This window comes from Anser cygnoides, chromosome 29 (assembly GCF_040182565.1).
Source record: "Anser cygnoides isolate HZ-2024a breed goose chromosome 29, Taihu_goose_T2T_genome, whole genome shotgun sequence".
In the NCBI taxonomy this organism is placed as follows: domain Eukaryota; kingdom Metazoa; phylum Chordata; class Aves; order Anseriformes; family Anatidae; genus Anser; species Anser cygnoides.
In genome coordinates, this window is record NC_089901.1 from 1,595,510 (window position 1) to 1,616,939 (window position 21,430).

Below are 21,430 nucleotides of genomic sequence, written 5' to 3' on the forward strand. Positions count from 1 at the left end.
AATCAGCCCCAAAACCGCTCGGAGCGGCCCCAAAATCCCCCGTTTTCACCCCAAAAGGCCCCTCACCGATGTCGAGGGTCCAGAGGTCGCCCAGGCAGCAGCCGTTCATGCCGCCGTAGATGAGGAGCCGCGCGGCGGCATCGCAAAAACCCCCATAAAAACCCCAAAACCACTTGGAGTGGCCCCAAAATCGCCCGTTTTCACCCCAAAGGGCCCCTCACCTATGTCCAGGGTCCCAAAAAAAAACCAAAACTGCTCAGAGCGGCCCCAAAATCGCCTAAATTCACCCCAAAAGGCCCCTCACCAATGTCCAGGCTCCAGTGGTCGCCCAGGCGGCAGCCGCTCATGCCACCGTAGATGAGGAGCCGTGCGCGGCTGCATCGCAAAAACCCCAAGAAAACCCCCAAAACCTCTCTGATCGGCCCCAAAACCGCTCGGAGCGGCCCCAAAACCGCCCGTTTTCAACCCAAAAGGCCCCTCACCGATGTCGAGGGTCCAGAGGTCGCCCAGGCGGCAGCCGCTCATGCCGCCGTAGATGAGGAGCCGCGCGCGGCGGCTGTCGCGCTCGCCGTACACCACGGCGGTGTGGGACTCGCGGGGGGGGCAGCACGCCGTAGGTGATGGGGATGTCCCACGCCACCACCCCGAGCCCGGCCGCAGCTCCAGCACGTAGAGGTCGTTCAGGTACCTGCGGGGGGGGGGGTTGGGGGGGTTAGGGGTGAGGGGGGGGCCCCACGGGGGTCCCGCGGCCCTACAACCCCGGGACCCCCCCCCAAATGGTTCCCGGTGGCCCCGCGACCCCGATTCTCCCCGATTTCTGCTCAAACTGGAGGTCCCTGGGGGCCCTGTGCCCCCCCCTTGTCCCCATCTGTCCCTGGGGGCCCCCCGACCCCAACTGTCCCCAAATCCTGCCCCATAAACGGGTCCGGGGGTCTCTGCGGGGTTCCCACCCCCTCAATGCCCCCCCCAATATCCCCCGATGCCCCCCAACGCCCCCCAACACCCCCCAACGCCCCCGGTGTCCTACTGAGAGCCCCCAAAACCCCCCAACAACCCCCAAATCCCCCCAAAATCCCCCAAATCCCTCAAACCCCCCAATATCTCCCCCAAATCCCCCTAAAACCCCCCCAAATCCCCCTAAAACCCCCCCAATGTCCCCCCAACCCCCCCAGCTCCCCCCCCCACATAACGCCCCCCGACCGGGGGGTGTTGTTCTTGGGGTCGTTTCTTCGCCGTCATTCGCCAACCCCCAGAGAAGCAGCACTTGTTGCCCCCAAAACCCCCTAAAACTCCCCCAAACCCCCCCAATGTCCCCCCAACCCCCCCCCCAAATCCCCCCCCCCCCATAAGGCCCCCCTGACCGGGGGATGTTGTTCTTGGGGTCCTCGCTGTCGTTGGCCAGCCCCCGAAGAGGTAGCACTTGTTGCCCACCAGCGAGAAGCTGTGGCCCAGCCGCGGGCAGGGGGGGGGCCCGTTCTTGGGGGTCTTCGCCTTCAGCCGCTTCCACTCCCAGCGGCTCGCCTGGGGGGGGCCGGGGGGCGTGGGAATAGGCCTGGGGGGGGGCCCAAGTCCCTGCCCCCCCCCCCCCCCCCATGTCCCCATGGCTCCCCCCAGCCCCACAGCCCCCCCCCCTTCACTTCCAGCCCCCCCCCAGGGTGTGCCCCCATCCCCAGAGCCCCCCCCCCCCACCCCTGTGCCCCCCGTCCCCACAACCCCCCCATCTCTGGGGGTCCCTTCATCCCCAACCCCCCCCCCCCAACCTCAGGACCCCCTCCCCACCCCCCCCATCCCCCTGCCCCCCTCCTTGCCCCCCTCCTTGCCCCCCCTCCCCATCCCTTACCCCGTCCCCATGGCCCCCTGGGGCCTCCCCCCAGTACCCCCCCACACCCCTGTGCCCCCCCACCCCTGCACCCCCCCATGGCCCCCCTTCCCATTCGCCCCCCATCCCCATGCCCCCCCATCCCAATGCCCCCTCTCCCCATCCCTGCGGTCTCTGCACCCCCATACCCCCCCGTACCCCCCCTCACCCCGTACCCCCCTTCACCCCGTGCCCCCCCTCACCCTGCGCCCCCCTTGCCCCCCACATGCCCCCCCCCCCCGTCCCCATGCCCCCCCCCCCCAGCACCCCTCCCCCTCCCCACCCCCCTCCCTGTCCCCATATCCCCCTGGGGCCTCCCCCCTGTGCCCCCCCTCACCCCGTGCCCCCCCCACCCCCCCCACCCCCATGCCCCCCCCAGTGCCCCCCTCTCTCCTTCCCATCCCTGTCCCCATATCCCCCTGGGGCCTCCCCCCCTTACCCCCCCCCCTCACCCCGTGCCCCCCCGTGCCCCCCCACCCCCATGTCCCCCCTTGCACCCCCCATGTCCCCCCAGAACCCCCTCCCCCTCCCCCTCCCCATATCCCCCTGGGGCCTCCCCCCCGTACCCCCCCCCATCCCCACACCCCCCCCGCGGCCCCCCCGCCCCGTGCCCCCCCGCGCCCCCCTTGCCCCCCACCTGCAGCTCGTAGAGGTCGTTGCTGTACTTGCCGTACTCCACCATGCCCCCGAAGACCAGCAGCCGCGTCCCGTCGCACACGAAGCCGTAGGCGGCGCACCCGGGGGGATGTCCCCCCGCACCGCCGGGATGAACCACTGGTTGGTGGCTGGGGGGGCAAAGGGGGGTCAGAGCCGGGGGGGCACGGGGGCACCCCGGGGCGTCTGGGCCCCATAAACGGAGAAATCCCATAAAAAAAGACACAAAAACCCCATAGAAACCCCATGGAAAAGGCACCGGGGGGGCTGGGGGGGAATGGGGGGTCAGAGCGGGGGGGCACGGGGGCACGGGGGGCCCCCACAAGTGGAGGCACCCAATGCCCCCATTTGCCCCCAGTACCGCCCCGCTCCTCCCCCACTTACCCCCCCAATTGCCCCCCCCCCCCCAATTTTTAGCGCCCCCCCGTGCCCCCCCCAGTACTATAGACGTGCAGCTCGTCCACGATGCCCCCGGTTACCCCCACTACCCCCAGTTACCCCCCCATACCCCCCATTTCTCCCCCCATTCCCCATTTATCCCCCCTATACGCCCCCCAGTTGCCCCCCCGTGCCCCCCCCACCGGTGTTGTAGACGTGCACCTCATCCTTGATGCCCCCAGTTACCCCCAGTTACCCCCCATATCCCCCATTTCTCCCCCCCCATACACCCCAGTTACCCCCCCAACCCCCCCCCCAGTTGCCCCCCCGTGCCCCCCCCACAACTTTTTGCCCCCCCCCGCACCCCCCCCAGTGTTGTAGACGTGCAGCTCGTCCACGATGCCCCCAGTTACCCCCAATACCCCCACTTACCCCCCCATACCCCCCATTTCTCCCCCCATACACCCCAGTTACCCCCCCAACCCCCCCATACCCCCCCCCCCCAAATGCCCCCCCCACAACTTTTTGCCCCCCCGCACCCCCCCCCGCACCCACCCACCGGTGTTGTAGACGTGCAGCTCGTCCACAATGCCCCCAATACCCCCACTTACCCCCCCATACCCCCCATTTCTCCCCCCATACACCCCATTTCTCCCCCCAACCCCCCCCCCAGCTGCCCCCCCGTGCCCCCCCCCCCCCCCAATTTTTTGCCCCCCCCCGCCCACCCACCAGTGTTGTAGACGTGCAGCTCGTCCACGATGGCCCCAGTTACCCCCAATACCCCCAGTTACCCCCCCCATACCCCCCATTTCTCCCCCCATACCCCCCATTTCTCCCCCCCCAACCCCCCCATACCCCCCCCCAAATGCCCCCCCCCCCAACTTTTTGCCCCCCCCCGCGCCCACCGGTGTTGTAGACGTGCAGTTCGTCCACGCTGCCCCCAGTTACCCCCAATACCCCCCATACCCCCCAGTTACCCCCCCATACCCCCCATTTCTCCCCCCATACACCCCAGTTACCCCCCCAGCCCCCCCCAACCCCCCCCCCCCCCCCATACCCCCCCCCCCAAATGCCCCCCCCCAACTTTTTGCCCCCCCCCCCGCCCACCCACCGGTGTTGTAGACGTGCAGCTCGTCCACGATGCCCCCAGTTACCCCCACTACCCCCAGTTACCCCCCCATACCCCCCATTTCTCCCCCCATTCCCCATTTCTCCCCCCCAACCCCCCCCCCAAATGCCCCCCCCAATTTTTGCCCCCCCCGCGCCCACCGGTGTTGTAGACGTGCAGCTCGTCCACGATGCCCTCGTTGCCGCCGCCGAAGACGACGATGAGCTCCTTGATGGCGACGGCGCGGTGGCCGTGCCGGGGCGGGGGACGGGCCCCGACCAGCCCACCACCCGCCGCCAGCGCGGCTGCAGCGCGGGGGGGCGCCGGGGGCCCCGCCCGGGGCCGGGGCGGCCATGGGGGCCCTCTGCCTCTCCTGGGGGGGGGGCGGGGGGGGGCAGTTAGGGGGGGGGGCAGAACCGCGCCGGCAAAGGGGAGCCCCCCCCACTCTGTCCCCCCGTGACCCCCGTTTCTGTACCCCCCCATTTGTGTGCCCCCCCCCCCAAAAATAATTAATTACCCGCGCTAATGAACCCCCATTTAGTTTCGGGGGGGGCACAATACACAAATTGCCCCCCCCCCTAATTATTTTCAGGCTGTAATTGATGTTGAGCCCCCCGCCCCCCCAGACGCTTTTGGGTGCTGCCCAAAGACCTGCCCCCCCCCCCAAATCTTTAGGGACCCCCCCCAAATCCTCGCAGCCCCCCCCCCAAATCCTCGGGACCCCCCCCCCAAATCCTTAGGGACCCCCCAAATTCTCCCCCCCCCCAATTCTCAGCCCCCCCCCCCCCCCGGAAACACCCACCCCGGGGGGGGCAGCCGCTCCCCTCGTCCCTCCCTGCCCCGGGGCGATGCAATCCGGCTGCACTAATTGCCCCCGCTAATTGCCCCCGCTAATTGCCCCCCCCTACACTCCCACAACCGCCCCCCAGGACCAGGGAATCGTGGGCAGTGCCCCCCCCCATGCTATAACTGCCCCCCGCGTTACAATTGCCCCCCCGGCATCAGAACTGCCCCACTCCTCACCCCCCCCCCAAACAATGCAACTGCCCCGCTCCAAGCTATCTGCCCCCCCCCATGCAACTGCCCCCCCCCCCGCGGCAACTGAACTGCCCCATAACAAACCAATTGCCCCCCCAGCAACATAACTGCCCCACGACAATACAATTGCCCCCCCCGGCAACTCAACTGCCCCCCGACACCTAACTGCCCCTTAACAATGCAGTTGCCCCCCCGGCAATGCAACTGCCCCCCCGGGGCAATTAAACTGCCCCATAACAAACTAATTGCCCCCCCCCCAACAACATAACTGCCCCTTAACAATACACCTGCCCCCCGGGCAACCTAATTGCCCCCGCAGACAACCTAACTGCCCCTTAACAACACAACTGCCCCCCGGCATCCTAATTGCCCCTTAACAATACAGTTACCCCCAGTAACCCAACTGCCCCCCCGGAGCAAACTAACTGCCCCTTAACAATGCAATTACCCCCCCGGCAGCCCAATTGCCCCCCCAGACACCTAACTGCCCCCTAACAATGCAATTACCCTCCCTGGGTGCCCGATTGCCCCCTAACAACCCAATTGCCCCCCCGGCAGCCCAACTGCCCCCCGGGAACCCAACTGCCCCCCCCGGGGCAACCTAACTGCCCCTCAACAATACAACTGCCCCCCCGGGAGCCCAATTGCCCCCCCCGGCAACCCCAATAGCCCTTAACAATACAATTGACCCCCGGACAACCCAATTACCCCCCGGGAGCCCTATTACCCCCCCGGGGCAAACTAACTGCCCCCTAACAATACAAGTGCCCCCGGGAGCCGAATTGCCCCCCCGGGAGCCCAAATACCCCTAACAATACAACTGCCCCCCGGGAGCCCAATTGCCCCCCCAGCAATCCCACTGCCCCTTAACAATACAATTGCCCCCCCCCCCCAACATTTAATTGCCCCTTATCGACCCAATTCCCCCCCCGGGGCCAACTAACTGCCCCTAGCAACCCAAGTGCCCCCTAGCAACCCCCCTCCCCCCGCCCCTCCCCGTGCCCCCGCCCCCTCGGGCCCCTCCCCCCCCCCGCCGGGCCCTGGGAGCCGCCATCTTGTCGCTGCCCGGGCGGAAAATGGCGGCGCCCTGCCCCCCTCCCCCCCCCCGCCGCCCCCTCCCGCCGCTCCCCGCCGCCCGCCGCCCCCTCCCGGCTCCCGTCCGCACCCGCCCGGCGGCGGCTCGCGGCCCCTCGCGGCTTCCGTCGGGGCCCGGGGACGGCGAGGCGGGGCCTGGGGGCGGCGGCGGGCGCCTTCACGCCGCCCTGGGAGCCGCCATCTTGCGGCGCTCGTCTCCTCCGCGCCGCGCGGGGGAGGGCGGGACGCCGGAGGTGGGCGGGGCCTCCCGAAGCCCCGCCCCCGACCACCACCACCCCCCGAGAGGGCGGCGCCATCTTGGGCGCACGGGCGGCGCCATCTTGGGGAGGTCGCGGCGCCATCTTGGGAGGGAGCGCGGAACCGGGGCGCCCCCCGACCAAACGCCACCGGGACCTCCCCGTTACTCCCCCCCCCCCCCCAGCTTTGTCCCCCGCCCCGTGTTGCCCCCTCCCAGCCGCCGCCGCCGCCCCTCCTCACCGCCCCGCCGCCCCGCTGCACAGTGGGCGCCGCCATCTTGGGAGGGACCGCGGCCTGCTCAATATGGCGCCCGCCTCCCCCCGCTTCCGCCGCCGCTCAGGGAGGGGGCACCGGCGGCGAGAAACCCGCGCCCGGCCCGGCGTCGTCCCCCCTTACGGGCGGGGAGCTGTACGGAAAGGCAGCTCCGAGGCGGGAGCCGCCATCTTGGGGGGCGGGGACTGGGCGCCGCCATCTTGGGGGGCGGGGACTGGGCGCCGCCATCTTGGGGGGCGGGGACTGGGCGCCGCCATCTTGGGGGGCGGCACCGGGGATGGGGCGAGCGCCGCGGCGGGGGCGCCCCAGGGCGGCGTGGGGCGGGCGGGGGCGCTAGGCCCGGCCCCGGGGCCCGGCCCGCGCCGTACGGCAGCCGCTGGGCGCCGCCATGACGGCCGCCGAGGGGGCGTGGCCACACGGGAGGCCCTTAAAAGGACCCCCTCCCTAATTTTCCATAACCAAACCCAACCGGAGCCGCCCCCCGCTCCCCGCGACCCCCCCGCTCCCCGTTTTACCCCCGCCGCTGTCTCCTCGCTTAGCGGATCTCCCAGCCCCGATTGCTGCGCGCTGTACGGAGCGCTCAGCCCCCAATGGGCGCCGCCATGTTGCCTGCCGCCGCAAGCCCCACCCCCTCCCGGACCCGGCCCCACCCCTTTTTCCCCGAGGGGCCCCAAAATGGCGGCGGGGGGCCCCGTACGAGCCCCCCTCCCCCCCCGTATCTCAGTACCCGGCTGTTCCCTCCCAAGATGGCGCCGCCCGTCCCGCCGCCGTTACCCGGATGTGGCTCCTTCAGCGGGCGGGGCTCCGCAAGTGCCCGGATGTTGAGGGGGGACCCAATAAGGGGAGGGAGACACAAGATGGCGGCGCGCTGCTGCCGCTGCGGCTGCTCCTCCTCCTCTTCTTCCTCCTCCTCCTCCTCCTCGGGACAAGATGGCGGCGCCTGGCCCGAAGCGGGAGGGAAGATGTCGGCGCCCCCCTCCCGCGGCCTGCTGCCCCCCCCCTTCCCCCCCCCCTTTATTTAAAGGCCGGCCCCAAGATGGCGGCGGCGGGGAGGAGGCCGGGGAGGCCGCCCAAGATGGCGGCGGCCGCCTCACCCGCCTCGCCCCGCGCCGCTTCGCCCCGGCCGCGGCCCCCGCACCTGCAGGCGCCCGCCGCCGCCGCTCGCTCGCCCCCCGCCGCCTCCGCTCGCTCCGGGGCTCGCCGAAAGGCCGAGAGGGGCCCGCCCGCCGCGCCGCCTACGGGCTCTTGGGAGCCGCCATTTTGGACGCGTCTCCTCCACCCGCCACAAAGATGGCGCCGCGCGGGGACCCGGATGTGGGCGCCTAACGGCCCGCGCGCGCCCCGCGCATGCGCCGCACCGCTCGCCCCGCCCGGCTGCCTTACTGCGCATGCGCGCCGCCCTCCTCCTCCCCCTTCCCGCCCGGCCCCCTCCCTCTTCCCGCCCATTCTGTGGGCGCATGCGCAGTGCGGTCAGCTAACGGTTTTTGTGCCAAAAGCCCGATTTGGGGCGGTTTTTAGCGCCGCGGGCCCTCCCCGGACCTAAACGAGCCGCGCTTCTCCTCACGGCTTCCCGCCCGGTGGCCGTTAAGGGGCCCGTTGGGGGCGGGGACGGGACTCCCCTCAGGGTGGCGGCCAAAATGGCGGCGGGACGGGAGGAGGGGGGGGGGGTGTCCTGGGGGGGCCCGGTTCCCGTCAGCGCCTCCCTCCGCCCCCCGCCTCGCAGTGAAGGCACCGGTGTGAGAGCGGCACGGCTTTATTGGCAGGCCCCGCGGTAAATAAATGGGGGTTCGGGGTCCCTGTCCCCTCCCTCCCCCCGAGGCCCCCCGAGCCCCTCCCGGTGCCCCCGGGGGTCCCGGAGCCGTCCCCGGCCCGCCCCGGGGCACCGCCCGCTCCCCGCGGCCCCTTTAAGAGGCCCCCGCGCTGCGCATGCGCGGCCCCACCCCGCCACCTCCCCGCCGCCATCTTGAGTGTGGCGGAAGCGGCGCCGCGGCGTTGCCATGGTTACCGCGCGCCATCTTGAGCGTGGCGCGGGGAGCGCGGCCGGCGGGAAGGAGCCGGCCCCGCCCCCCCCCGCCGTGACGTCATCGGGGCGATGACGCAGACGGGAGGATGACGTCGGCGAGGGGCGTGACGTCACGGCGGTGATGTCACGGCTCCACGGAGCGGGGCCGAGAGCTGCTGCGGGGATCGGGAGCCACTGGGGGGCGGGGGGTTGGGATCCACTGGTGTGAGCTGGAGTAACTGGGATCCGCTGGGGGGAGCAGGGGCGACTGGGATCCACTGGGGGAGGGGTCCGGAGTAACCGGCATCCCCTGGAGCTGCTGGGATCCACTGGAGCGTCCTGGAATAACCGGGATCCACTGGTGGGAGCTGGGATGACTGAGACCCAGTTGAGCTGCTGGGATCCACTGGAACTGCTGGGATCCACTGGAGTGTCCTGGAGTGCCTGGGATCCACTGGTGGGAGCTGGAGCTGCTGGATCCGCTGGTGGGACCCGGGATGACTGGGACCCAACTGAGCTGCTGGGATCCGCCGGTGTGGCCTGGAGCTGCTGGGATCCACTGGAGCTGCTGGGATCCGGTGGTGTGACCTGGAGTGTCTGGGATCCACTGGAGCTGCTGGGTTCCACTGGAGTGGCCTGGCGCAACCGGGATCCACTGGTTCCACCTGGAGGTACTGGGATCCACTGGCACCGCACGGAGCAGCTGGGACCCACTGGTGCGGCCTCGCGTGGCTGGGATCTACTGGCGAGATCTGGAGCAACTGGGATCCACTGGTGCGGCCTGGAGTGCCTTGGGATCAACAGGTGCCGGCTGGAGCTTCTGGGATCCAGTCACCGCCTGAAGGACGTGGGATCTGCCGGTGCCACCGGGAGCTGCGGGGATCCGCTGGTGCGACCTGATGCGACCGGGATCCGCTGATGGGACCAGATGCAACTGGGGTCCGCTGACGCGAGCGGGATCCACCGGTGTGACCTGATGCAACCGGGATCCGCTGCCACCGCTTGCAGTGACCGGGATCCACCGGCACCGCGCCAGCAGCCCGGGATCCGCCCGGGATCCACCCGCACCCCCCCCCTCTATCTCGGCACCCCCCACGCCAAAGGGATCCCGGGACCCACTCGGTCGGAACTCGGTCCCCACCTGGGACCCACCCCCGGGATCCCCTCGAGACCCCCCGGGATCTGCCGGGATCCCCCCGGCCCCCCGCCCCCCGGAAGGACGGGCGCAGGCGGGGGTTACACAGGTTTATAGCTGACTGCGGCACAGACACGGGGACGCCTGCGGCGGGGGGTGCACAATAAATAGGCCCCGGCGCCCCCCCGCGCCCCCCCCGCCCCCCCCCCCCCCCCCACCCCCCCGCGCGGGCTCCGGGTTTTTCGGTTTTTATTCTGTTTTTTTTTTTTTTTTTTTTGCTCTTTTCTCGTGGTTTTTGTTTGTTTTTTTTAGCAAAAAGGGGCCGGGCGGGGCCCCCCTTATTGCCATGAGGAGCGGGGGGGGTCCCGGTGCGGGGGGGGTCTCAGGGAATATTTTGGGGGGGGGGGGGGGGGCCAAGCGCTAACAGTCCCGTGCGGGAAGACAGGGACGGGGGGGGCCCCGCGGGGCGGCGTGGAAGAACGGGCGCAGGGGGCCCCCATGGATCCCCCCCCAATGGATTCCCCCCCCCAGGGGCCCCCCCCCCAACACCCCGGGACCGGTAAAGTGCAGGACGGAGCCCCCCACCCCACCCCCCCGCCCGGGGTCTGGGGGGAAATCGCGCGATTTTGGGGGTCTGGGGGAGGAGCCCCCCTCCCCGGGGGCCGCCGTCGCTTCCTATTGGACGGACACCGGATCCCCCCAGCTCACAGTCGCTCCTGATTGGCTCTGATGGTTCCCCCCCGCCGAGACCCACGCTCTCTCCTGATTGGCTCCATGGTAGATCCCGCCCCAAGCCAAGGTCACTCCCGATTGGCTCTGCCCTGTGTCCCTTCCCAGCCCAGAACCACTCCTGATTGGCTCCACACTAGATCCTTCCCCAACGCAGCGCCACTCCTGATTGGCTCTGCGCTCGATCCCGCCCCCAACCCGGCCTGGCTCCTGATTGGCACCAGGCCTACCCAGAATGACTCCTGATTGGCTGAAGACTGGATCCCGCCCCAGCCCGGCCTGGCTCCTGATTGGCCCAGCCCTTCCCAGAACGCCCCCTGATTGGCTGAAGACCAGATCCCGCCCCCGCCCGGCCCTACTCCCCACTGGATGGAAACCGGATCCGCCCCTCCAATCCAACGTCACTCCCGATTGGATCCTGGCCGGATCCCATCTCGACCCAGAGTCGCTGCTGGCCGGGCGGAGGCCGGATCCCCCCAGCTCGCTCCTGATTGGCCAAGGACTTGGTCCCACCGCGAATCGGCGGCCCAGGATTGGCCTGGCAGCCGCCTCGCCCCGCCCAGCGCCGCTCCTGATTGGCCCGGCACTGGATCCCAGCTCGCCTGGACGCTGCTCCCCATTGGCTCCTGCCCCTGCAGCACGCCGCTCCTGATTGGCCGAACACTGGATCCCAGCTCAAGGGAAACCCGTTCCTGATTGGCTCAACGCTGGCTCCCAACCCAACTGGAGGTCGTTCCTGATTGGCTTGAGTCTCGATCCTGCCCCGCCCCTGCCCCCTTCTGATTGGCTCGAGCCCAGATCCCACATCCCCGCAGCTCACTCCTGATTGGCTCGAGACCAGATCCTGCACCGCTGCAGCTCGCTCCTGATTGGCTCGAGACCAGCTCCTGCCCCCGCTCCTGATTGGCTGACCACTGGACCCCACCTCAACAGGAACCCGCTCCCCATTGGCTGACCACCGGCCCCCGCCCCTACAGGAACTCGCTCCCGATTGGCTCGCGAGCGGATCCCACTCCGCCATCGCTCCCCATTGGCCGGAGCCCCCTTCCTGCCCCGCCCAGCCGCCGCCTCCACCCCCATTGGCCAAACACCGGCCCCACCCCGCTCCCGTCCTCCCTCCCCATTGGCCGGCGACCGGATCCCGCCCCGGCGGCGCCCTCCCATTGGCCGGCAGCCGGATCCCCCCGGCCCCGGTAGTGCAAAAGTCCCCGGGGGCACGCGAGCGGCGCCAAGGGGGGGGGGGCGGTGCCCCCAGGACCCCCTCCCGGAGGCCAAAGTGCAAAATTTGGGGGGGGGGGGGGGGCGCCCTGTAAAGGGGGGGGGGCTCCGTGCCCCTCGCTGTGCTTTTCGCTCGTAAAACGGGGCCGGGGGGACGGCGGTGACGGCACGGGGGGGCGACGACGATATGGGGGGCGACGACGATACGGGGTGGGGGGAACACGATATGGGGGTAACGACGACACGGGGGGGCGACAATGACGATACGGGGGGGACGATGACGATATGGGGGGACGATGACAACGGGGGGCAATGACGGTATGGGGGGTACGACGGCGATACGGGGGAGCTGATGACGATGGGGGTTGATGACGTAATGGGGGGCTGATGACGTAATGGGGGGCTGATGACAATATGGGGGGGCTGATGACGTAATCGGGGGGTCGATGACAAAATGGGGGAGTCGATGACAAAATGGGGGGGGGGTTTGGGGCGGGGGGGGCGGCGGCGGGCGAGGGGGGCGTGCGTGGGGCTGCCTGCGTGGTGCGCGGGGGGGGGGGTGGGGGGTCCGTCCGCGGGTCTGTCTGTGTGTCGGGGGGGGCAATAAACGGGGAGGGGGGGTTTTGGGGGTGAGGGGGGTCCCGGGGGGGCTCACAGTCAGCTGACGCGCTCGGGCACAGGCGTCCTGGTGTCGACCGCCTCGTCGCGGGGGGGCCGGGGCACGGCCGCGCTGGGGGGGGCGCCGCCGCCGAGGAAGAGGAGGAGGAAGAAGAAGAGGAAGAAGAGGAGGCCGGGGGGGGCAGTGTCTTTGTGCTCGGCCTCCCCCGCGGTTTGTGGGGGGGGGCGGCGGGGGGGGTGAGTCTTAGCCGGCTCCTTGGCGCAGCCGTCGGGGGCCCCCCCGCTCCTCCGCGCGCCCCCTGAGGTCCTGAGCCGGCCGCGGCGGGGGGGGCGGCGCTGGCGCTGTCCTGGGGCTCGGGGGGCGGCGGCGGCGGCAGCAGCGGCGGCAGCGGGGGGGCGGCGGCGGGGGGGCGGGGGGCGGCGGCGGCGGCGGCGGGGGGGGGTTCCCCGCTGCCCCCCCCGCCCTTTGGGGCTCCCCTCTTTGCTGCGCCGCCCGGGGCTGCGGGCGCTCCTGGGTCCCTTGGGGGTCCCCCCGCCGGGGGGGGCGCCGCCTCCTCCGCCGCCGCCCCCCGGTGCCGCCGCGCTCGGGGGGGGCCGGGGGGTCTCGGGGGGGCGCCGCCGCCGCCTCGCGGGTTTTGCGCTTCTTGATGGGCAGCACCGTCTCCTGCACCGCCGGGGGGCGGCCGCCGTCTTCTTCTTGGCTTCGGGGGGGGGGCGAGCCGGCCGGGCCCCCCCGCCGCTGCTTCCTCCTCCTCCGCCGCCGCCTCCTCCTCCTCCTCCTCCTCCTCCCGCGCCGCCGCCGCCGCCGCCCCCCGGCGGCCCCCGGGCTTTCGGCCTCGCTTTTGGGCACGGCGTGGCTGTCGGCGTCCGCCTTCCTCTTCCTCCCGGGGCGCTTGGCCGCCAGCACCGGGCCGGACTGGGGGGGGGGCGGTCACCGGTGCCCCCCGCCGCCGCCGTCGTCGTCGTCGTCCCCCCCCGGCGAAGGGCATCTTGACCAGCAGCTTGCCGGCGCTCTTCTCCATCGCCCGCTTCAGCGGCGTGCCCCCCCGGCCTCGGCCGCCGCCGCCGTTTTGGGGCGCGCCGCCCCGCTGCCCTTGGGGCGCCCGCGTCCCCGTCCCGTGCCGGGGCTTTTGGGGGCTTTGGGTTTTTTGGGGGGCCGCTGCTCGCGCCGGGAGGGGCTCCCGCGCCCGGTGACGGTGAAGTCGAAGTCGTTGGGGTCCAGCGAGGTGTCGCCCACCTTCTCGAAGTAGGCGATCAGCTCCACCTTGGAGCGGAAGGCTTTCCCCTGCGGGCTGCCGCCACGAGGTTGGGGGGGGGGGAGAGAAAAAGAGAGCAAAAGGAGGGCGGTGATGGGGCGGGGGGGCTCCGAGCACCCCCCAGGACCCCCCCCCCCCCAGCCCCGCACTCACTTGATCAGGTAGACGTCGTACTTGCCGGCCGAGCGCCCGGACTTGCGCTGCTTCAGCTTGCGGGTCCAGCCCTCGGGCAGCGTGGGGTCGTCGTACATGGGGCCGCGGTCGCGGATGATGGAGCGGCGCTGCTTGGGGGAGGCCGAAGGCTCCGGGGCGGCCGGCGCCGCCGCCCCCGCCCCCCGGGACCCTCCGAGCTCTCGGCTTTGCCCGCTTCCGCCGGTTCGGCCCCCGAGGGCTCGGGGGTCGGGGGGGTCGCTGCCGTCGTCGTCGTCGTCGCGGCGCTGCTGCTCCTTGCGGGATTTCTTGGCCTTGGGGGGACGCTCCGGGAGGGCCGGCAGGGGCTCCTCCTCCGCCTGCTCTTCCCTGGGGGGAACAGAGGGGGGGGGTTAGGGGGGCGGGGGAACGAACCGGGGGGGTCTGAGCCGGAACGGGAGAGTTCGGACCCGAAACGGGCGCGTTCGGACCCAAAACGGGAGCCTTCGGACCCGAAACGGGCGGCTTCTGCCCTGAAACAGGGGCCTTCTGCCCCAAAACAGGCATGTTCTAACCCAAAATAGGAGCCTTCGGACCCAATACAGGTGGCTTCTGCCCCAAAACAGGCACGTTCTAACCCAAAAAGGGAGCGTTCAGACCCGAAACAGGCAGCTTCTGCCCCAAAAAAGGCAAATTCTAACCCAAAACGGGAGCGTTCGGACCTGAAACAGGCGGCTTTTGCCCTGACACGGGAGCCTTCGGACACAAAATGGGAGCATTCGGACCCGAAACAGGTGGCTTCTGCCCCAAAAAAGGCACGTTCTAACCCAAAACGGGAGCCTTCGGACCCGAAACAGGCGGCTTCTGACCCAAAACGGGAGCCTTCTGCCCCAAAACAGGCACATTCTAACCCAAAACGGGAGCCTTCGGACCCGAAACAGGCAGCTTCTGACCCGAAACGGGAGCCTTCTGCCCCAAAACAGGCACATTCTAACCCAAAACGGGAGCCTTCGGACCCGAAACAGGAGCCTTCGGACCCGAAACAGGCGGCTTCTGACCCAGAACAGGCACGTTCTAACCCAAAACGGCAGTGTTTGGACCCGAAACAGGCGGCTTTTGCCCTGAAACGGGCGCCTTCTGACCCGAAACGGGCACGTTTGGACCCCAAACCACCACCTTCTGCCCCAAAATAGGCGCCTTTCACCCCCGAAGACGCACGTTTTGCCCCGGAACAGACGCTTTCTGCCCCAAAACCAGTTCCTTTTGACCTGAAACGGGCGCCTTCTGCCCCGAAACAAGTGCGCTTTGACTCCAAACCGGCGCCTTCCGCCCCAAAACGGGCACATTTTATCCAAAACAGGCACGTTTTGCCCCAAAACGGACCCTTTCTGCCCCAAAACAAGTGCGTTTTGACCCGAAACGGGCACCTTCCACCCCAAAACTGCAGCATTTTGACCCAAAACAGGCGCCTCCCGCCCCAAACAGGTGCGTTTTGCCTCCAAGCAGGTGCACGTTAACTCGAAAGGACGCCTCCTGCCCCAAAACAGGCGGATTTTACCCCAAAATGGGCGCCTTCTGCCCCGAAACTGGCGTGTTTTGACCCGAAACGGACGCCTCTTGCCCCAAAACAAGCAGATTTTGCCCCGAAACGGGCCCTTTCTGCTCCGAAACACGTGCGTTTTCCCCAAAACAGGCGTGTTCTGCCCCAAAACAAGAGCCTTCGCACAGACCATGCGCCTCCTGCCCCAAAACTCGCGTCTTTTGCACCAAAATAAACACCTTCTGCCCCAGAACAGGCGCCTTTCACCCCAAAACGAGCCGCTTCTCCCGGAACATGCGTCTTTGGTCCCCAAACGAGCACCTTTCGCCCCAAAACGGGCGCCTTCTGCCTCGAAACGGATGTCTTTCAACGGACGCAGACGCCTTTTACCCCGAAACAGGCGTCTTTCACCCCAAAAAAGGCACCTTTTGCCCCCAAACAGGCGCGTTTTGCCCCCAAACGGCTGCGTTTCGCCCCCAAAACGGGCGCTTTTCACCCCAAAATGGGCGCTTTTCACCCCCAAACGGGCGCGTTTTGCCCCCAAACGGGCGTGTTTTGCCCCAAAATGGACGCCTTTCGCCCCCAAACAGGCGCGTTTTGCCCCCAAACGGCTGCGTTTTGCCCCAAAATGGGCGCTTATCGCCCCCAAACAGCGCGTTTTGCCCCAAGACGGGTGCTTTTCACCCCAAAATGGGCGCTTTTCACCCCCAAACGGGCGCGTTTTGCCCCCAAATGGGCGTGTTTTGCCCCAAAACGGGCGCTTTTCGCCCCCAAACAGGCACTTTTTGCCCCCAAATGAGCGCGTTTTGCCCCGAAACGGGCGCTTTTCGCCCCAAAACCCAGCCGCGGGACGAGCAGTGCGTTAACGCGCGTGGCTTATCGGGGGCGGAGGCCGGCGGCCTCCAGCAAAATTTGAGGACGCGGCCGGGAGCGGGCGGCCGCGCGGACACGGGACGGAGGCCGGACACGCGGACGGAGGCCGGAGGCCGCGTCCCCGGGGGGCTCCGCGGAGGCCGGCGCCGGCTTTGCCCCGCGGACGCGAGGCCGAGCGGGAGGAGGCCGGCGGCACGGGGAGGCCGGCGGCACGACGACGACGCCAGCAGCGCAGGGAGGCCGGCAGGAGGAGGCTGGCGGCGTGCAGACGCGAGGAGGAGGAGGCCGGGGCCAAGAGGAGGCCGGCGGCGTGGGGACGGCAGCACGAGGAGGCCGGCGGCGCGGGGAGGCCGGCGACACGAGGAGGCCGGCACGAGGAGGCCGGCGGCGCGGGGACGCGAGCAGGCGGAGGCCGGCGGCGTGGGGAGGCCGGCAGGAGGCTGGTCGTGTGGGGAGGCCAGCGGCACGGGGAGGCCGGCGGGAGGACGCGAGCAGGCGGAGGCCGGCGGCACAAGGAGGCCGGCGGCACGGGGACGCGAGCATGAAGAGGCCGGCAGCACGGGGAGGCCGGCACGCGGAGGCCGGCGTCGCGGGGACGCGAGCAGGCGGAGGCCGGCGGCACGAGGAGGCCGGCGTCGCGGGGAGGCCGGCAGGTGGAGGCCGGCATCGCGGGGAGGCCGGCGGCACGAGGAGGCCGGCACGAGGAGGCCGTCGGCAGGCGGAGGCCGGCACCGGGCCGGTGGAGGCCGCGGGTCCGGGCGCCGCGGGCGACGAGCTCGGCGCGGCCTCGGCCTCGCGACGGCAGCGGGGCGACGAGAGCGCGGCCGCCGCGGGATTTGGGGCGAAAAGGCGGGGTTTTGGGGCGAAAAGACGGGGTGCCGGGGCACGGGGTGCGGCCGGGGCCGTCGGCGCGAGGCCGGGGAGGCGGGAGGAGGATATTTCGGGGGAAAATCGGGGGGTTTTGGGTGCGGGACGGGGCTGCGCGGCTTAGCGTGAGGACGGCGTTTTGGGGCGAAACGCGGGGGTTTTGGGGCACGGGATGGGGCCGCACGCGTCAGCGTCCGGGCGACATTTTGGGGCGAAACGCTGCAATTTCGGGGCGTGGGACGGTACGCGCGCGTTAGCGCGGCGGCAGCGTTTTGGGGCAAAATCCTGCAATTTTGGGGCACTGGACGGGGCTGCACGTGGTAGCACGCGGACGACGTTTTGGGGCAAAACACCGCGATTTTGGGGCGTGGGACGGGCCGCGGGTGTTGGCGTGCGGACGAAGTTTTGGGGTAAAAAGCTGCGATTTCGGGGCGTGGGACGGGCCGCGGGTGTTAGCGTGAGGATGGTGTTTTGGGGTAAAACGCCGCGATTTCGGGGCACGCGATGAGGCCACACGTGTTAGCGTGCGGACAGCGTTTTGGGGTAAAACGCTGCGATTTCGGGGCCGGGACCAGGCCGCACGTGTTGGCGTGAGGGCACAATTTTGGGGTAAAACGCCGCAATTTTGGGGCACGCGGCGAGGCCGCGCGTGTTAGCGTGCAGACAAAATTTTGGGGTAAAAAGCCGCGATTTTGGGGCACGCGACGAGGCCGCCCGTGTTAGCGTGAGGACAGCATTTTGGGGTAAAAAGCCGCGATTTTGGGGCACGCGATGAGGCCGCGCGCGTTAGCGTGCGGCCAACGTTTTGGGGTAAAAAGCTGCGATTTCGGGGCCGGGACCGGGCCGCGAGCGTCAGCGTGCGGCCGAGGTTTTGGGGCGAAACGCCGGCTTTCGGGCGGCGGAGGGGGCGTGAGCGGCCGCGCAAACTTTTGGGGCAAAACCCCGGGATTTCGGGGCACCGGCCGGGCCCGCGGGTGCCGCTCGGAGGCGGGCGTTTTGGGGCAAAACGCCGCGATTTCGGGGGCCGGGGGGGGGGAAGGAAAACAGCGGAGTTAGGGGGCGGGGGCCGGGCGCGCGCGCGGCGTTTTGGGGTGAAAAGCGCGGGGATTGGGGCCGGGGGGGGGGAAGGGGGCGGGACGGGGGGGGGGGGGGCGGGAAATTTGGGGGGGGGGGGGCTGAGGGTTTGGGGGGGGGGCTGGGGGCTTGGGGGGGGGGCGAGGGGTTTGGGGGGGGCCGGGGGTTTTGGGGGGGGGTCCGGGGATGGGGGGGGGCTGGGGGTTTTGGGGGGGGTTCAGGGTTTTGGGGGGGGGTCCCGGGTTTGGGGGGGGGCTGTGTGTTTTGGGGGGGTCCGGGGGTTTTGGGGGGGCCCGGGGGTTCGGGGGGGCCCGGGGGTTCGGGGGGGGGTCTGAAGGTTTTGGGGGGGGTCCGGGGGTTTTATGGGGGGGGGTCCCGGCGCCGGGGGGGCCTCGTTCTTGGCGGGGGGGGCCCTCCCCGGCTGATGACGCACTCACCGCCCCCCCCGCCCCCCCCCCTCCCGGGGGGGTCCCGCCGCTTCCCCCGCCCCCCCCCCCCCCCCCCGGACCCGAGGGGAGGGGCCCACGGGGGGGGGGGGGGGGCTCCGAGGGGGGGGGGGGCTGAGGGGGGGGGGTCTCAGGGGGGAGGGGGGGGGGTCAGAGGGGGGGTGGCTCGGGGGGGGGGGGCACAAGGGGGGGGGGGAGGCGCGCGCCGGTCCCGTCCGCCCCCCCCCCCCCCCACACCCGGAGCGGGGGGGGGGGGCCGCGCGGTGCCGCCCCCCCCCGGCCGCCGCCCCCCCCCCCTCCTTCCGAGCCCCCCCCCCCCGCGATCGGGGCCCCCCCCCGCTCACAGCCGCTCCTCGCCGCCGCTCGGCGCCGCCGCCATTTTCTTCGCAGCGAAGGAACCCGCGGGGGGGGGGGGGGGGGGAAGGAGGGGGGGGGGGGGGCCCGAACCGAGCCGAGGAGGAAACCCGGAGCGGGCCCCCCCCCCCCCCGCCGCGCGCCGATTGGCCCCGCGGCGCGTCGCTCAAGGCGGCGCCGCGCGGCGATTGGCCGGCGGGGCGCCCCCCGTGGGCGGGGCCCGCGCGGCGGCGGCGGCCGTTGGAATTGGCGGGAAGCGCTGTCAGTTACGGCGCCCCCCCCCACACACGCACCCCGCCGCCGGGGGGGCGGGGGCCGGCGGAGCGCGCGCGGCGGGCGATTGGCCGGCGGCCGGGACGCGGCGCTCCCATTGGGCGGCGGCGACGCCCGTCGCGGCCCCCGCGGGGAGGGGAGGGGGGAGGGGGGCAGCGCGCCGCGCTCCCTGCGGGGCTGGGCCGGGTTTGAAATTTAACGGCCGCAACGGCCGCCGGGACACGCCCCCCCCCGCCGGGCCACGCCCCCCCGCCGGGCCACGCCCCGCAGCACCGGGGGGCGGGGGGGGGGGCACCGGGACGGGCCCGGGGGGGGCTCTGGGAACCCCCCATGGGGGGCGAGGGGGAACCGGGGGGGGCCGGGGGGCGTTAACGGGGGCTCGGGGGGGGCTCTGGGGGCACCGGGACCCCCCCGCGGGGCGTTTAGGGGCACCGGGGGGGGCTTTTGGGGGAGGTCGGGGGCTCCGGGGCCCCCCCACGGGGCCTTTAGGGGCGTTGGGATGACCCCAAGGGTCACCGGGACCCCCCCGGGGGCTTTAGGGGCACTAGGATGACCCCCAAGGGTCACCGGGAACCCCCCCGAGGGCTTTAGGGGCACCGGGACCCCCCCTCGGGGGCTTTAGGGGTACTGGGACCCCCCCCACAAGGCCGTTAGGGGTGCTAGGATGACCCCAAGCGTCACTGGGACCCACCCTTGGGGGCTTTAGGGGCACCGGGACCCCCCCACGGGGACTTTAGGGGCACCAGAACCCCCACACGGGGCCTTTAGGGGCACCGGGACCCCCCGTCGGTGGCTTTAGGGGCACCGGGACCCCCCCACGGCACTCTTAGGGTCACCAGGACCCCCCCCTCGGGGGCTTTAGGGGCACCGGGACCCACCCTCGGGGGCTTTAGGGTCACTGGGACCCCCCCACAAGGCCGTTAGGGGTGCTAGGATGACCCCAAGGGTCACCGGGACCCACCCTTGGGGGCTTTAGGGGCACCGGGACCCCCCCTCAGGGGTTTTAGGGGCGCTAGGATGACCCCAAGGGTCACTGGGACCCCCCCACGGGGGCTTTAGGGGCACCGGGACCCCCCCACGGGGGATTTAGGGGCGCTAGGATGACCCCAAGGGTCACCGGGACACCCCCACGGGGGCTTTTGGGGGCACCGGGACCCCCCTACGAGGCCTTTAGCGTCACTGGGACACACCCATGGGGGCTCTCAGGGTCACTGGAACCCCCCCACGGGGCTCTTAGAGGCACCAGGACCCTCCCACGGGGGCTTTAGGGGCAGCGGGACCCCCCCCGGGGGTTTTAGGGGTGCTAGGATGACCCCCAAGGGTCACCAGGAACCCCCCCGAGGGCTTTAGGGGCACCGGGACCCCCCCTCAGGGGCTTTAGGGGCGCTGGGATGACCCCAAGGGTCACCGGGACCCCCCCACGGGGCCTTTAGGGTCACCGGGACCCCCCCTCGGGGCTTTAGGGGCACCGGGACCCCCCCACGGGGGCTTTAGGGGCACCGGGACCCCCCCACGGCGCTCTTAGGGTCACCAGGACCCCCCCTCAGGGGCTTTAGGAACACTGGGACCCCCCCCGGGGGGCTTTAGGGTCACTGGGACCCCCCCACAAGGCCGTTAGGGGTGCTAGGATGACCCCAAGGGGTCACCGGAACCCCCCCCGGGGGCTTTAGGGTCACTGGGACACACCCATGGGGGCTCTCAGGGTCACTGCAACCCCCCCACGGGGCTCTTAGGGGTCACCGGGACCCCCCCCGGGACCTTTATGGGCACCGGGACCCCCCCCACGGGGACTTTAGGGGCGCTGGGATGACCCCAAGGGTCACCGGGACCCCCCCACGGCGCTCTAAGGGTCACCAGGACCCCCCCTCGGGGGCTTTAGGGGCACCGGGACCCACCCTCGGGGGCTTTAGGGTCACTGGGACCCCCCCCACAAGGCCGTTAGGGGTGCTAGGATGACCCCAAGGGTCACCGGGACACCCCCACGGGGGATTTAGGGGCGCTAGGATGACCCCAAGGGTCACCGGGACACCCCCACGGGGGCTTTTGGGGGCACCGGGACCCCCCTACGAGGCCTTTAGGGTCACTGGGACACACCCATGGGGGCTCTTAGGTCACTGGGACCCCCCCACGGGGCTCTTAGGGGCACCGGGACTCCCCCACGGGGCCTTTAGGGTCACCAGGACCCCCCCACGGGGCCTTTAGGGGCACCGGGACCCACCCTCGGGGGCTTTAGGGGCACTGGGGACCCCCCCATGAGACCTTTAGGGGCACCAGG

The 21,430-nt window shown here is 70.8% G+C and overlaps 2 protein-coding genes across 2 annotated transcripts in view; both read right to left on the bottom strand.

Annotated features, from left to right (window-relative positions):
* The window catches only part of HCFC1 (host cell factor C1), a 33,983-nt gene extending 25,937 nt beyond the window's left edge, over positions 1–8,046 (bottom strand). The window contains 11 exon segments of the mRNA XM_066984566.1: positions 483–595; positions 597–648; positions 651–688; positions 1,362–1,401; positions 1,404–1,521; positions 2,496–2,605; positions 2,608–2,643; positions 4,160–4,261; positions 4,264–4,371; positions 7,416–7,581; positions 7,780–8,046. Of these exon segments, the coding sequence (XP_066840667.1) occupies positions 483–595; positions 597–648; positions 651–688; positions 1,362–1,401; positions 1,404–1,521; positions 2,496–2,605; positions 2,608–2,643; positions 4,160–4,261; positions 4,264–4,371; positions 7,416–7,581; positions 7,780–8,031 (1,135 nt within the window). The 5' untranslated portion in view covers positions 8,032–8,046.
* Positions 8,047–9,477: 1,431 nt separating this feature from the next.
* MECP2 (methyl-CpG binding protein 2) lies at positions 9,478–18,940 on the bottom strand. Its single transcript, XM_066984567.1, is given in 8 exon segments — positions 9,478–9,616; positions 12,381–12,690; positions 12,756–13,187; positions 13,190–13,323; positions 13,325–13,386; positions 13,389–13,635; positions 13,753–14,118; positions 18,873–18,940. Coding segments are annotated over 7 exon segments (1,584 nt in total). The 5' UTR covers positions 18,908–18,940; the 3' UTR covers positions 9,478–9,616; positions 12,381–12,382.
* Positions 18,941–21,430: the final 2,490 nt, after the last annotated feature.